Source organism: Triturus cristatus, chromosome 11 (assembly GCF_964204655.1).
Source record: "Triturus cristatus chromosome 11, aTriCri1.1, whole genome shotgun sequence".
Lineage (NCBI taxonomy): Eukaryota > Metazoa > Chordata > Amphibia > Caudata > Salamandridae > Triturus > Triturus cristatus.
Window position 1 is genome coordinate 265875590 of NC_140594.1, and position 14259 is coordinate 265889848.

Genomic DNA, 14259 nt, shown 5'->3' on the forward strand with positions numbered 1-14259 from the left:
ACAACAAAATGTTGCGATCCACCTAGCTTTAATGGACATAAATCTGGGGATTTTGTAATGTAACAAGAGCATTGTGCGGAAGTGCACTGCCATTTACAGCCAGCACATTTTCCATGGGAATGTCTACTTGCACAGACATACATTTTTAATAATCAAAAGATACTGTACACAAATGTTCATAAGTGGAAATCGGGTTTCAGTGAATATTCATCATGTGTGCATCATGAAGTAAAGTGTTTTGATTTCCTTTCATCTTATTAAAATCTTTGTCTTCATCACACTTCAGAATTCAAAAAATATGCTTCGTTTTTGCTTTCCTAACTGTTGAATGTGTACAGTTCATCTAAATGTATTTACATTTTTGTTGTGTTCCAAAAAATGATAACCAACAGCCTTTCCTTTCACACTCCCTTTACCTCAGCAAGATTATCACAATACAATAATTCACTTTACTTTTCTGTCTTTGAGTGCACAGTGAGAGGAGTTTGTAAGCACCAACCCCCAGAAGACACAGCCAGATATTCGACCTCTGCATTTGAAAAGCAGCAAATGTGTCAAGGATAAAAACTGAAATTAAAGACATCTTTATTTTAATTTATCGCAGCCCACATAAAATCAAATCTGCTCAAGACCCACCTACAGTTTGGCAAACCCTGCTCTTCCCTATTTCTGTAAGTATAAGGGGTGTGTCAAGTATGTGTACATGCCTGTTTTCTTTTTTCCTTGTATATTAATTTCTTGGACTAAGAGCTCTTTTCATGCAGATAACCCTACAACTGCTGATATGAATTGTCCCTTTCTGTTATGTCATATTTAGGACTACACTTGGTCTAGATTGTCATCTTAGATTGAAAATAAATGTTGGAAAAGAAAAGGCCATGTCAATTGCCCTTACAAATGTTGTAAGAAAGTGGATTATTAGGTTGGATGGATGGCAGTACACCTCTAGTAAAAATGTCCCTTTTCTTATTAGGTCCAGTAAAGGTTCCAGTGATTTAGACCAGAGCTTAACCCCAAATAGCTATAGCACAGAGCAGACTGGTTTAGCTTAATAAAATGTGTAAAGTATTTAGAAGTACCAAAACTTAAAAGTTCAGAAACACAAAACAATAAAAATCCCAATCCAATTAATAAAAACAGAGCATTTTAATAAACAAAATAACACCAAAATGGCAAAAATCCAATATGAGAAACTTGAGGTAAGTTTTAAACGAAAATAGTGCCAAAAAGTGGTCATTTAGTTGCGCTTGACCAGTACCTAGCTGCATGTTAAAGCCTGCTGCAATGGAGCGCAGGTCAGCTCCAGGGTCCAGGTGCGTCTCAGTTAGAAGCCTTACTGTAGGGAAACAGGCCTTTACGCAGATATCCCTCCACTTTTTGCTCCTATTTGGATTAGTAGATGCTGGTTTTCGACTCGGACAGTGGCCTGAAGCCTGCTAAGCAGTCACCAGTGCCAATGCTCTCTCCCTAAAATGGTTATGTGCAAACTGGCAATCCCAATTGACAAGGACTTTACCTCCTTTATAAGGCCCTAGTATATGGTACCAGTGAAACCTAGAGCATGGGTGGTAAAAGGGTGCCCGGGGCTTGCAGCACTGGTTGTGACACCCTGGGTGACCCAAGTAAACTACTGATAGCAGGCCTGCCATTGCAGACTGCAGGACCAGTACAAACTGCTCAAACTCGACTTTGCCATCACCATGGGTAGTAAGTTAAATGCGCTATCTCTGATATATGCCAGTCACCGCTAAGGAAGGCCTCCTAAAGCCCAGGAGGCAAGGTGCCTTCTGTCAAAGGTGTGGACAAGTAAGTACAAGCTTATATGACCCAATAGTGTCCTTTACCATTAAAGTACTCTATAAGTAATATATGATCCATAGTGTAACATGGGCTGGCACCCAGGTAAACCTGAGGTTGGCAGCTCTGTTATGGTACCACCTAAACATGTTGTGTTTTGTATCACACAACATGCTTTCTCACCCCTGACATGAAACTTGTGTCACTGGAGATGTGGCATGCACCCAGGTGGCTACTTTAGAGGTTGCCCACCTGGCTGCCCCAGCTTCTGTATGTTCTGGCTGGCAAGCCAGGATTTCCAACGTTTGTTGCCACCAAGACAGAATTCTGACTTCCTGCCAGGCAGTTTGATCTCTCCCAGGAGTAAGGAACAAAGGCTTGGGCAGGAAGAAGGTTCCATATCCCTCTTCCCAAGCAGGCTAGTGAAGTGGCCCATCAAGGTGGTGAGCTTCAAAATCTGCACCGCATCGGATATGCATCAGGGCTAACTCCCAGAGGAGGAAACAGCCCTCTCCTTGCCCAAGGCACATTGAACCCAGACAGGCAGGAAATTAGTTAGTCAAGGAGGTGGACAAAACCAGAAGGCTAGCCACACCTCCAGGATGATCAGACTGGTCTGTACACAAACATTGGATTTCTGCCATCATTGGGAGTGGCAGAATAGATGGTTCTGGGTAGTAAAGCTGACCTACAACCCCGGATGTGATCATCTCAGGGGCGGATTAGCTGCAGGGACTAGAAGCACATTGGCTACTTGCTCCCTAACTCTAGGATTTAAGGGATACCCCTGACACCAGAACCTCAGTTCTGTTCTCTTTGATGCAGGTTGTTCAGAAGGCGAGACCCATATCAGCAACAACAGGACTTGCTCATAGCAAAAGAGAGATACCCTGAACTTGTGGCAATACTCTTGGAACTGCCTGATCGAGACTTGTCCTAGGCTATCTTTTGTTTCCCCCAGACAGAGGGACCCTTGGTGAAGCCTGAGGCACCCTGAGACTCTCCTGGTCTAGTGACACTAGTCCCCTACAAACTGCAGGTAAAACAACGCTCCGGATCCTAAGAATCGCTGACCATCGGACCCTCTGAGGGATTTATTAATAAAAAGATACTGCACCCAAATTTAAATACGTGGAAATCAGGTTTCATTTAATATTTATCATGTGTGCATCAGGAAGTAAAGTGTCTGATTTGTTTTGATTTTATTAAAATCTTTGTTTTCATCACTCTTCAGAATTTAAAAAACGTGCTTCGTTTTTGCATTCCTCACTGCTGAATGGGTACAGTTCATCTACAGGTATTATATTTTGTTGTGTTCAAAAAATGATTCCTAACAGCCTTTCCTTTCACACTCACTTTACTTCAGCAGGATTATCACATAATTTACTTTTCTTTCTTTGACTGAACAGTGATTGGAGTTTGTATACACCAACCCCCAGAAGACATAGCTTGACATTCGTCTTTATCAATTTTTTTTTAGAACGGACCACCAAAAATCAAATCCGCTCATAACCCACCCACAGTTTGGGAAACAATGCTCTACCCTATTTGAGTAAGCATATAGGGGCTTCCAAGTATGTGTACATGCCCGTTTTCTTTTTTCCTTGTACATTAGGTTCTTGGATAAACAGCTTATCTCAGTTCATGTAGATACCCCTACAATTGCTAATATGAATGGTCCCCTTCTGTTATGTCATATTTATGACTACGCTTGGTCTAGATTGTCATCTTAGATCAAAAATAAGTATTGCAAAATACAAGATCGTGTAAATTGCCCTTACAAATGTTATGGGAGGTGGGCGTGGCCTGACACCGACTGCGATGGCCGCACAGTAGAGGAGCTCTAGTGAGCCCACGACCCACGGCACTCCATCCATCTTTACATCCCGGAGGCTTCCCCACGTACGGTAGATATGCCACGGCCTGGCTTGGTTCAGTTTCCGAGTCCTTTGGTTGCCGTAGTGACACCTGAATGGACCCGGCGAGGAGAGAGCAGGCCTGCGGCTGCAGCCTTCACTGGGGCAGGCCAGCCCACTGAGGAGATCCTTGAGGGCCCGAGAGGATCAGTGGCGCAGAGAAGGTGAACGCGCACACCACACCTCTTGCGATCTCCCATCTCAGCAGGTGAGACGGCATCCACATTTTCATTGGAATCACCGCTGCTGAAACCAAGCCGATTATGGACCTCGCGGCAGCTACGCAAGTGCTGTATCGGACTCAGCTGTGCGGGAGAGAAATTGCGTTGGCGGCCATACTTGAGACGGGTCTACTTGTGAAGCAGCTTCCTGAGGGCCCTGAAAAGCAAGCGGTGCAGAGTGGGTGAGGGTGCCCACAGCACCGCAAGCATTACCTGGTGCCAGGTGATGGGGGAGGATCCCGGGTCGGTGCAGTCGCCCCGGCGGCACCACAATGCTTATCCCATTTGACTGTAGGAGGGCAAGCAGTCACTGGGTGGGAGGCCCTGATGCTGGCTCCCACACAGGGGAACTCTCAGCGGCCAAGAAGGAATAGTCCCTGGGCCCCCTGAATGCCCCACAGGCGCAGGATCCATTACGAGGAGGAGGAGGTGAGACTGCGGCTGAGACACATTCTGGCTTAGTACAGGGCCAACTCCTTGGTGGCCTGGACTGCAGCAGCGAAGAATGGAGGTTAAGGCTGCTCATCGTGCAGCCTTGTCGCCCGGGTACCAGAGGCCAGAGGGGTACCCCAAGCTGACATATGCGACCTTAGGGACGTTGCAACATTCGTCCCCCCAGGCTGCAGGAGAACAAGCAGCCACGGTGTAGGGCAGCTGAGGATTGGAGTGATGGAACGTACTTGGCGGGGACCTGGGGCTGAAGCCTGCCCCATACAGTCCGCAGCTGAAAAGCTGTAACCCACTGGGAGCTGGAGCAACCACCCAAAGCATTGGCCTTACATAGTAAGCCACACTGAACCACGTCAGCTGCCTGGTGCTACCGGGGTGATAGGCCTGGGCGACCTACCTCAGGGTGCTCAATAATTATGGAGCACGTTTACGGACCATAAACTCATCACAACACCAAATTACCAGTCGGAGAGGTCGTAGGGAGTGGCGATGCCAGGTGAAGGTGGTTCCTGACCACAATCCAGACAGCAGTAGAAGACTGAAGGACATGGTGAAGCCCAAGGGACACCTACAGCCACAAACAAACAAGATGGATAAGGATGCAGTCCCCTGGCCTCACCAAGAGGAGGGGACCTTGCCCAGCCTCGGGAGAACCCTCCCTAGGGGCAATTATGGTAGCGATACAAAGCCTTCAATCCTCCCTGGAACCCAAAATGGACTTGGTCACCATTGAAGTGGGGCTCCTTAGAGTGGACTTCCAGAAGATGTCAGATAAGGTACAAATGTAGGAAACCAACATCCGAGAGCTTCAAAACTCCTTGAGGTCTCTAGAGGAGCAAGTGTGCAAACTAAGCAACAAGAGGCACTGGAAGCAAGAGACGAAGACCAGAAAGGGAGGTCCAGGTGCAATAATGTAAACATAGTAGGGGCGCCTGAAGGAGTGGAAGCTCAAAGCGTTGACCTATTCGTGGAAGACCTGATCACAAATCACCTGAGACCCAAACGTCTATCGAAGTTCTTCTCAGTCGAAAGGGCATAGAGCGCTCTGATCCTGCCGCCGAGACCAGGGGCCCCAACACGTACCATCATAGCCCGCATGTTTAACTTCCGCGACCGTGATGTCATCCTGCAGGCAGCCCGGGTGCAAGGAACCCTTAAATATGAAAATCCCACAGTTCGCTTTTTCCCTGATTTTACCTACCAGGTTTAGAAACAAAGAAGGAGCTTTGAGGAAGTTCGGAGAGCCCTTAGAAAAAAGGACTTAAAATACATGATGCTATTCCCTGCCAAGCTAACAGTTCCTGTGGAAGGGAAATCCTGGTTCTTCCACTCCCCAGCAGAGGCCTTTAACTGGCTGGATGGTTGGCGCACATAGGAGTCTCGATACCCAAAAGGTGTGAAGAGATCCCATCCTTCGTAGAATGTGGGACGGTGACTCCTTGGGCGATGATAATGACCAGCGGAACCTGGAACAGTCCCAGACGACCTCATAGCCTAGGATGGGCGAAGGACGTCACCAGAGACTTTGGGACTCGTTACCAGAATTTCCTGCCGGGAGATCAATGAAGCATAAGGGGGCGAGCGGTGAGGTGCACATGGGGAGTGGTCAAGGGGTGGGTGGGCGTCGGCTGAGTGGTACATGGGACTGAATGGTGCTGCATGATGATCACGATCATTCATCAAACCATTAGCCAATAGGCTCTAGGCAAAGGGAAGAGAATGTAATGATCATAGGGGGCGCAGCTCTCCAGGTACAGTGGGGTGTTTGCAGGCCAAGTAGGCACACAGAGATGAAATGCTAGGGCAGCCAACCCCCGACATGGTTACTTTGCAGTTAAGGGTGACGGGCACTCTGCAAATTGGGGTTGTGGGAAGTTCTAGTCCCAAAGTGCAGGGCTGCAGGGTGGGGTGAGTTAAGGGACATGTTCATTTTTTAGGACTTATCGCAGCAGTTGAACGAGACACAATGCCTTAGGACAGGGTATATGTCAGAGGGTGGGGGGAAATTCCCATTCAGTAACCAGACAATCCGAACCGGGCACAACATACGCCACATTAGGAGATGGAAACACAAACGACACACGCTTAAAATCATATCCTGGAATGTCATTGGCTTGAGGTCCAAGATAAAGTGCATCTTGGTACTGCAATTTATTAAACGACACAGGCCTGACTTAGTCCTTCTGCAGGAAACACATTTGCAGGGGCACAAATATAAGGCCCTGGACAGATGGGGCTACACCTTAGTGGCACATGCAGGATACACCGCAGGGTCTCAGGGAGTAGGGATCCTTCTCAGATCAGCTGCGACATATACCCCAGGGAAAACGCTAGGCAGATTCTTATTCCAGACATTGAAATGTAATGGGCAAACTCTAAATCTGGGTTCAGTATACATCCCACCAGGGTTACAAGGAGACACTCTATCCGCCCTTGGTACGTTATTTCTAAACCTGCCAAAGGGACCCCTGATCCTGGGAGGCGATATGAACAATGTCATCTCCCAGTCGTAGGAGACACGAAAACAGGGACTCCCCTGGGTAGCTTTGTGAAGGAGCTAGGGTGGGTTGACTTATGGAGAGCCCAGAACACGACGTAACGCCAATACACACATCTATTGGCACAGCATGGCAGCCTGCCCAGACTCGATTATCTGATCTCCTTCAGTAAGGATGTGGGGCGCTTACGAGAAACCCACCACTTAGCAAGTGGTATATCTGACCATTCTCTGGTGGCCACTTGGTTCAAGGTATAGCATAGACAATGTCTTGAGTGGTATCGTTTGGTAGGAAAGTAATTAGAATTGCAGAGAAAGGGCAAAGGGGAACAGGGAAACAAAAGACCATGAAGCGAATAGATTTAAAGAAATCCTTTCCACATATATTTAATTATATTATACGGTCAAAACATAAATAATTGTAAAAACAATCATAAATGCACTGCGTTACATTAAATGTCATGTAACCTGTGATACTGTGCACAAGTGCTTGTGAGAGGTGAATGCTAGAAACACATGAAGGAATATATACAGCAGGAAAGGAGGAACCCACCACAGCTTAATTCACGGGGCCTTCTCTGTGATTGCCCAGAAAAATTAACTTGTCTATGAATGTACTAACTGTAAGGGCATCATAGATGACCTCACTGTATATATAACCTTGTTTGCGCCTCCTCTCCCTCTGTATATATTCCTTCTCGTGTTACTAGGGCTGTTAGCCTCTCTCCCGGTATGTGGAGACCCGTTAATCCAGGGTATCACAGTTGAGAACAATTGGGATGAGAAAATCTCTCTCCATGCGAATGATATCTTGCTATATGTAACAAAACCCTGCTTCTCGATACTAAGCATTCTACACATCTTTGACCTTTTTGGGAGCTATGCCGGCTACCAAATCAACTGGGACGAGTCACTGGTCTTTCCACTCTTCTCAGAAAGACTGTCCCTGCCACCCCGGTGTCCACCTCAGATGGCGAAGGACTGGTTCATATACCTAGGGATTCATTTAACCAGAGACGAGAATGTATTCCTGGTTCGTAACCTACTTCCCCAGATCGACCACTTCCAGGCTGATACGACCCACTGGTGCACACTACCCCTCTCACTAATGGGACGGGCAGTCCTTTTAAAATTATGACCCTCCACTGCATGCTCCACATTCTACAGAACACATTATTTAGGGTACCTGACCACTACTTCCGCAGAATCAATGGCATTCTGAGATTGTAACCACGGGACGGGGGCAGCTCGAATCTCATTGGTGAAACTGCAGCGTGGGGCCTACGATGGCGGTCCCAGACCTTCAAGCCTACTACTGAGCCTCCCATCTGGTGGTGGTGAACGACTGGGTATTTGGAGGCTGGACTGACCCAGCATTTAGGGTGGATTGTCTGGCCATGGAAAGCAGGGGTTACCCGGCGCTCCTATACAGCAAAGTCAGGAGGTGTTCGCTCCCACCCCACATCCAGGCGGTACTGCAGACGTGGAAAGTATCCAATAAATGTCTGGGATGGGGTAATAAACTGACAGCAGACACCCTACTCTGGGACAACGACAGCCTGGGGGAGGTTAAGAAATTGCGCACCCACACACAATCGCACACAATAGGGATAGACAAACTAGATGATGTCGGTAGAGCAGGTACACTGGCTGCGTTTGAGGTGCTGCAATCAGAATACAAGCTGGCACAAGGCAAGATTTTCTGGTACCGACAGCTACAGCACGCGCTGAAATGCCATTTACCAGAGGGGGCGCTCATACCAGACTACTCCCACATGGAAGATCGATTGATACTAGACCCTATGTGCACCAAGGAAGTCTCCCTGACATACACGAAAATAAAAAACATGCCGGACTGTCTTGCCTCACTCAGAGGCTTGGATGGTCGATGTGGGTCTCCTAGAAGATGAGGAGTGGAATAAGGCATTGCAGAGCACCAGAGATATTGCTATACAAGCACGGGTTCACCTGGTGCCGCTTCGGATACTGCATAGCTCCTTCCCTTCTAGGTCAAGAGTGTTCAAGATGGGCCGCAGTGATTCAGCTGAATGCCCCAGGAGCTGTGGCAGTACAGGCCCGTTCTACCACACACTTTGGACCTTTCCACGGATCCAAAATTTCTGGTCAGAAGTAGTAGAGATAATGAGGGAGGTGACAGGCCTACCTGTCCTGCTCGAGGCCAGATGGCTGCTATTGGGCGTGTTGAGGTAAGAGAAGTGGCCCAGTCACGTGCATACCTTGCTCAGCATAGCTGCAGGGGTGGAGAAGCGCAATTTAGCCAGGCTGTGGGGTGCAAGCAGGCCCCCAACGACCAGAGACTTTAAGGAGGACCTGTAATAGTGCCAATTAGCAGAACACACAACATACCGCACCTGAGGCTGCCCACGTAAATTCGAAAGGATCTAGGGTCCATAGAAACAACACAGGGGCACCGATGGTCAAGTAGGGGAAAGAGAGGGGGGAGGACATAACCACATAAAAGGCTCGGGCGGAGGGATCGAAACCCACTACAATTTGTTAGGGATCACTCCAAGGGAATAGGGCTGGCTCACGTATTGTATTCTGTTGTGGAGAAGGCCCCCTGCGAGTGGCCCTTAAACGTATATTGCATTGTTTATGATGGATTTGTGCTCTCAACCAACCACTTAATAAAAGGAGTTTATTAAAAAAAAAATTGTGAGAAAGTTGATTATTAGTTTGGGAGGATGGAAGTCCACCTCAAGTGATAATATCCCTATTCTTGTTAGGTCCAGTAAAGGTTTCAGTGATTTAAACCCGAGCTTAACCCCAGATAGCTGTAGCACATAGCAGACAGGTTTAGTTTAATAAAATGTGTAAAGCTATTAGAAATACCAGAATTTAAAAATTCAGAAACACAACACAATGGATTGCCCAAATCCAAATGGACTAGTGCATGGGTATTCACAATTTCTCATGGGCCACAAAGTTTGTCTGATGTGACGAGGGTGCCTCGATGCCAGCAGGGTGCGGTAAGGTGGGTATAGGGGAAGGGAAGCATATACATCTAATGGCTGAACTGCACGATGTGAAACTAGAAAGCCTGAGATTAATCTCGGGGTCCCCACTTTACCAAATTGTACACTTTTTTAATTTTGAAGAGAAGTCATCATATTTTTATATTGTATTAAGGGTGATGGTGTGGTGATGCAGAGGGTTCATTCCTTTTCCTATCTAGGAGCTACTATTGGCGCAAGTTTGAATTAGGACCATTAGCACAATTATGGATTTGCCGCAATTGCCACGTAATCCATCAGTTGCTGCATAATCTGCAGACCTGAACAAACAAAAAGGGTTGAAAGTTACTAAAAATGCAGCGACGTCGGTTTGTACAAGGTGGAAGGCCCTTGGCAAAGGTTAACTGGTCATCTCTTAGTTGCTTTTTCTCTCTATTTGGCTGTTAAACTGGTACCAAGGAGGTGCAATCTTTGCCCAGACAATGTTACCATGTGTAAATATTGTAAAATTATTAAGTAATAGTTGCAAAACAAAGTGCAGCATTATGCCCCATAATTTGACTTTTATTGCCGCATAATTTTGAAAACTCTGCTGCATAATTTGGTGCTTCTCTTCCACATAATTCCAGGGGCCTTGTTTATAATCTGGAGACGTTGTGACAATCAATACCATGCTCACAAAATCACAAAGGAAATCGCATGGAATGTTAATACTGAAAAATACACACACCAGTGACTTGGGGGTGGGGCAAGTGGAGCTTACAAGGAGAGAGTTCCACTGAGGAAGCTCATAGCCCTTGATCAACTAACAACCAAGACACCATTGTCATTGATAAAATTTGTGGTCTTACTGTCGACATGCAACGTGTGCTAATACCTCAAGCACTCTGCGACTACCGTTTGGTGCGAGGTACCGCTTTAATCCCCATCTAAATAAAATAATTAATAAATGCCTATTTAAAAGAGAAGCGCTACACAAACGATGGACGGAATGCTTAAATAAATCATACATTCACCCCAGTCAGGAGATCAGGGTTAAATCCATCCTTCTTTTGCTCACCATGCCACCCCAGTTTAGACCCAGACAAATGCAAATCAGTCTTGACCCTGTGCCTCATGGGAACAGTCCAGACCTAACTGCCAAGCCAGATCCTCCCTGTAAGGGAAACAGGCATCCTGGGACCGGTTTCTGGGTATTACCCTTCATCAGCCAGGCTAGCTTGAATCCAGTGGCACAGTGAGCAAGGGACCCACGTCTGGGCAGACCCATCCCACTTAGGGTGAAAAGTGCTACACAAACAAATAATGGACGGAATGCTGAAATAAATCATACATTCACTTCCAGTCAGGAGATCTGGGTTAAATCCATCGTTCTTTTGCTCACCATGCCACCCCAGTTTAGACCCTAAGGGCGCCGTGTATGCCTAGACGTGGGCCCCGGGCTCACTGTGCCACTGGAATCAAGCTATCCTGGCTGATGAGGGCTGAAAGCCCGAAGACGGTCCTAGGATGCTTGTTTCCGGTCCAGGGAGGACCTGGCTTGGCAGTTCGAGCTGGACTGTTCCCATGAGGCAAAGGGTCAAGGCTGATTTGCATATGGCCAGGTCTAAACTGGGGTGGCATGGTGAGCAAAAGAATGATGGATTTAACCCAGATCTCTTGACTGGGGGTGAATGTCTTGATTAGCTCAGCATTCCTTCCATCAATTGTGTGTCTTTTGCATTTAAAAGAGAAGATATTTACTTTGGTTACCATTTAATATGCTTCTCAAACAAATCAGTCTGCCATTGCAACTCACGCCAGATTCGTAAACAGCAACTTCCTAATCCTCCTTGACGTTTTCCCTTTAAGCTTTATATATTTACTTTCTACTTCAGAATTTCTCCTACACACTCATGTACTTCTTTTGAATCATTAAAAGAGGTTAGCTGTCTGCTATTTAAGGATTCCATTTTTCATACATAGTGCTTAAGATAGAAAATTTTAGCAATATTTATTGGACACCAATGCATTTTTTTCCAATTTATATAGAAAGAAGTACTAGGTCTTAGGTAATTAGCATGTTGCGTTACCATATAAATTCATAGTGATAAGTCATTTATTTATTCAGATTCTGTTTAACTTTGATGTGTACACTCTAGATATTATTCATTGACAACATGCTTACAATTATGTTAAAAATACCAATAACACTCTTTAAACTTAGAAATATAATTTCTTGCCTATTTGACAAATACTAAGAATCAAGAACACTGCAGCCACACACAAAGTCAACAAAACTTTACCATTCAGGCCCCGCCTTTAACATTTTTTACAGAGACCATAGGCGGTTATTTTCTTTAAGAGGAAAATGCCCTCTTGGAGAGGGAGACCCCTGCAGGTTCCTGCATTCTGAATACAGTTGGATCTAATCTCACTCACAGCGAAACGGTGTGAGGCTGCCAGGTACCTTATTAAAAATCAGACTGGCATCTGGGAGAGGCAGGGATTTTCCACTTGATGCGGAAATCTCTCTGATCAGAAGAACTGGTGTAGACTCAATCAAATGCCAGGAATCCAGGAAATGTGACTGACCCCGTCTCAGGCCAACAAACACCGCCTGGTGGGGAATAGCTAAACTTTGACAAGCTGCTCGATCTCTGTCTGGTACGAGTGCAAACTTCCGGGTCCTCGATCCTACCCCAAGCAAGGCTTTCTTCATCACCTATTGGAAATTATCAGAATACTTTAAAACAAAGCCGAAGATTAAAGCGCCGGATTAAATATATTGTATGCACAGTGTATGGTAGGGATTCTTTGTAGCGCACATATGTAACAATATTGGCTTCTTGGCGATGGAATGTATTATAGCTTTTATCCAAAGTTAAATCCCAACGTCAAAGTCATTAATACATATTGCACCAATCACACAGGCTAGTAGTGATTCACCAATGGGTTCTCCCTTTCCTAGATTCCCCAGGGGATTGCTAAATGTTACACACATTCGATTCATTTATACAAAATAAAATATATAGGTCCAGATGTTAGCTATATTTTCGAAAAGAAACCCAGAGTCCCTCTACGTGTAGTCAATGTAAATCTGACAACGTGCACATGTTTAGGGATACTTGCTAGTACCCTTATGCGGAAGCCCTACACCGTAAATGTGTGGTACATGCGGCGGCGGCGGCACATCGCAGGTCCAGGGATGCTGAGGCTTAAAGTGGCAACGCCCGTCCCAGGTACCAGCTGGACTAATTGATTCACCCCAAAGAGACGTAGACCTCCTGCCCCGGCACCAACAAAAGGACGGCTACAGAACAGCACTATCAATTATCAAGACATGCTACCTTAAAAAAAAGCCAAGAAACACGCCAGTTTGATTGGTCGCGTTTTGCAGTCATATCGTTCACAGACGTAAATACTGCCTGCGCTATACCAGTCAACCAACTGGAAATTTAACACACGAAACAGAGGTTGTGGTGGAAGTGGAACTCTAGAGTCAGGATTTCCAGATGAAAAGTTACATACTTGCAATAAAGTAAAAAATATCATGCGAAAAAAAACACAGTCTGCTGGTTTCTCTTTCGCGCCTTGTATCCAAGTTATGAACGTTACGTTTTTCACGTTTATCAACACTTTAGATAGTTTTGTGATAGAACTTCCTGAAAAAACGTCAACACGAGGAAAAATAAAACCCACACCAAAACGAAACTTCTGTCCACTTACTCCATCTTTCCTTTTGCCAGCTTTCTGCTCCATCTCCTCTCCTTTGTGCAGTTGTCTAGACCGGGCGCTGCATGCAACGGCACACTGTGGCAGACTGGGGGCGCCAGTGCATTGCCCCGGGAGCTGCAGGGTCTTGGGTAAACTCCAGGGGACGCCTCTCCCACTCGCACCTAACACATCCCCCTGCCCGCATCCCCAGCAAGACAGTTCGCCATGTTTTCAGCTCCTAACTTTCCAGTTTCTCCAAGTCCAGCTTCTCTCCGGAGACTGACAGGGAAGGAGGAGGCGGGGGTGCTGCGGAGGGGGGGGGGGGATGGGGGGAGCAGGTTTCACTCTGCTATGAAACCAAACAATGAGATCAGCTCCGCTGGAGTTGAGTTACACGGACTGAGCGCGCGCACGGCCAGCGACAGACACCACAATTGCTTGCAGCACAAAGCTCAAACTGTAATTTAAGAGTTTTATCTGGAATTAAGATGTGAACAAGTTTGGGATTGGTCACTTCAGAATTCCCCCAATTGGTCACTGCAAACTTTCTTCGGATTGGCCCATAAATCCTGGCTATATACACACTGAACTTAAGGATCAAATTAGTGGAAATCCACTTTTGCACAGCATATAATTTTTGGAATAGCCAGATACTTTCTGAAGATTACAGCCTTTGCACACCACTAAAAACGCCTTCAGACTTCACA

The 14259-nt window shown here is 46.3% G+C and overlaps 1 protein-coding gene across 2 annotated transcripts in view; it reads right to left on the reverse strand.

The window, feature by feature from the left end:
* The window catches only part of TTC28 (tetratricopeptide repeat domain 28), a 1841724-nt gene extending 1827744 nt beyond the window's left edge, over positions 1 to 13980 (reverse strand). For both annotated transcript variants that reach the window (XM_085636419.1, XM_085636418.1), the window contains exon 1: positions 13565 to 13980. In XM_085636419.1, coding sequence (XP_085492545.1) covers positions 13565 to 13597 — 33 coding nt within the window. In that variant the 5' untranslated portion in view covers positions 13598 to 13980. The remainder of the gene's footprint in view (positions 1 to 13564) is intronic.
* Between the last annotated feature and the right edge of the window lie 279 nt (positions 13981 to 14259).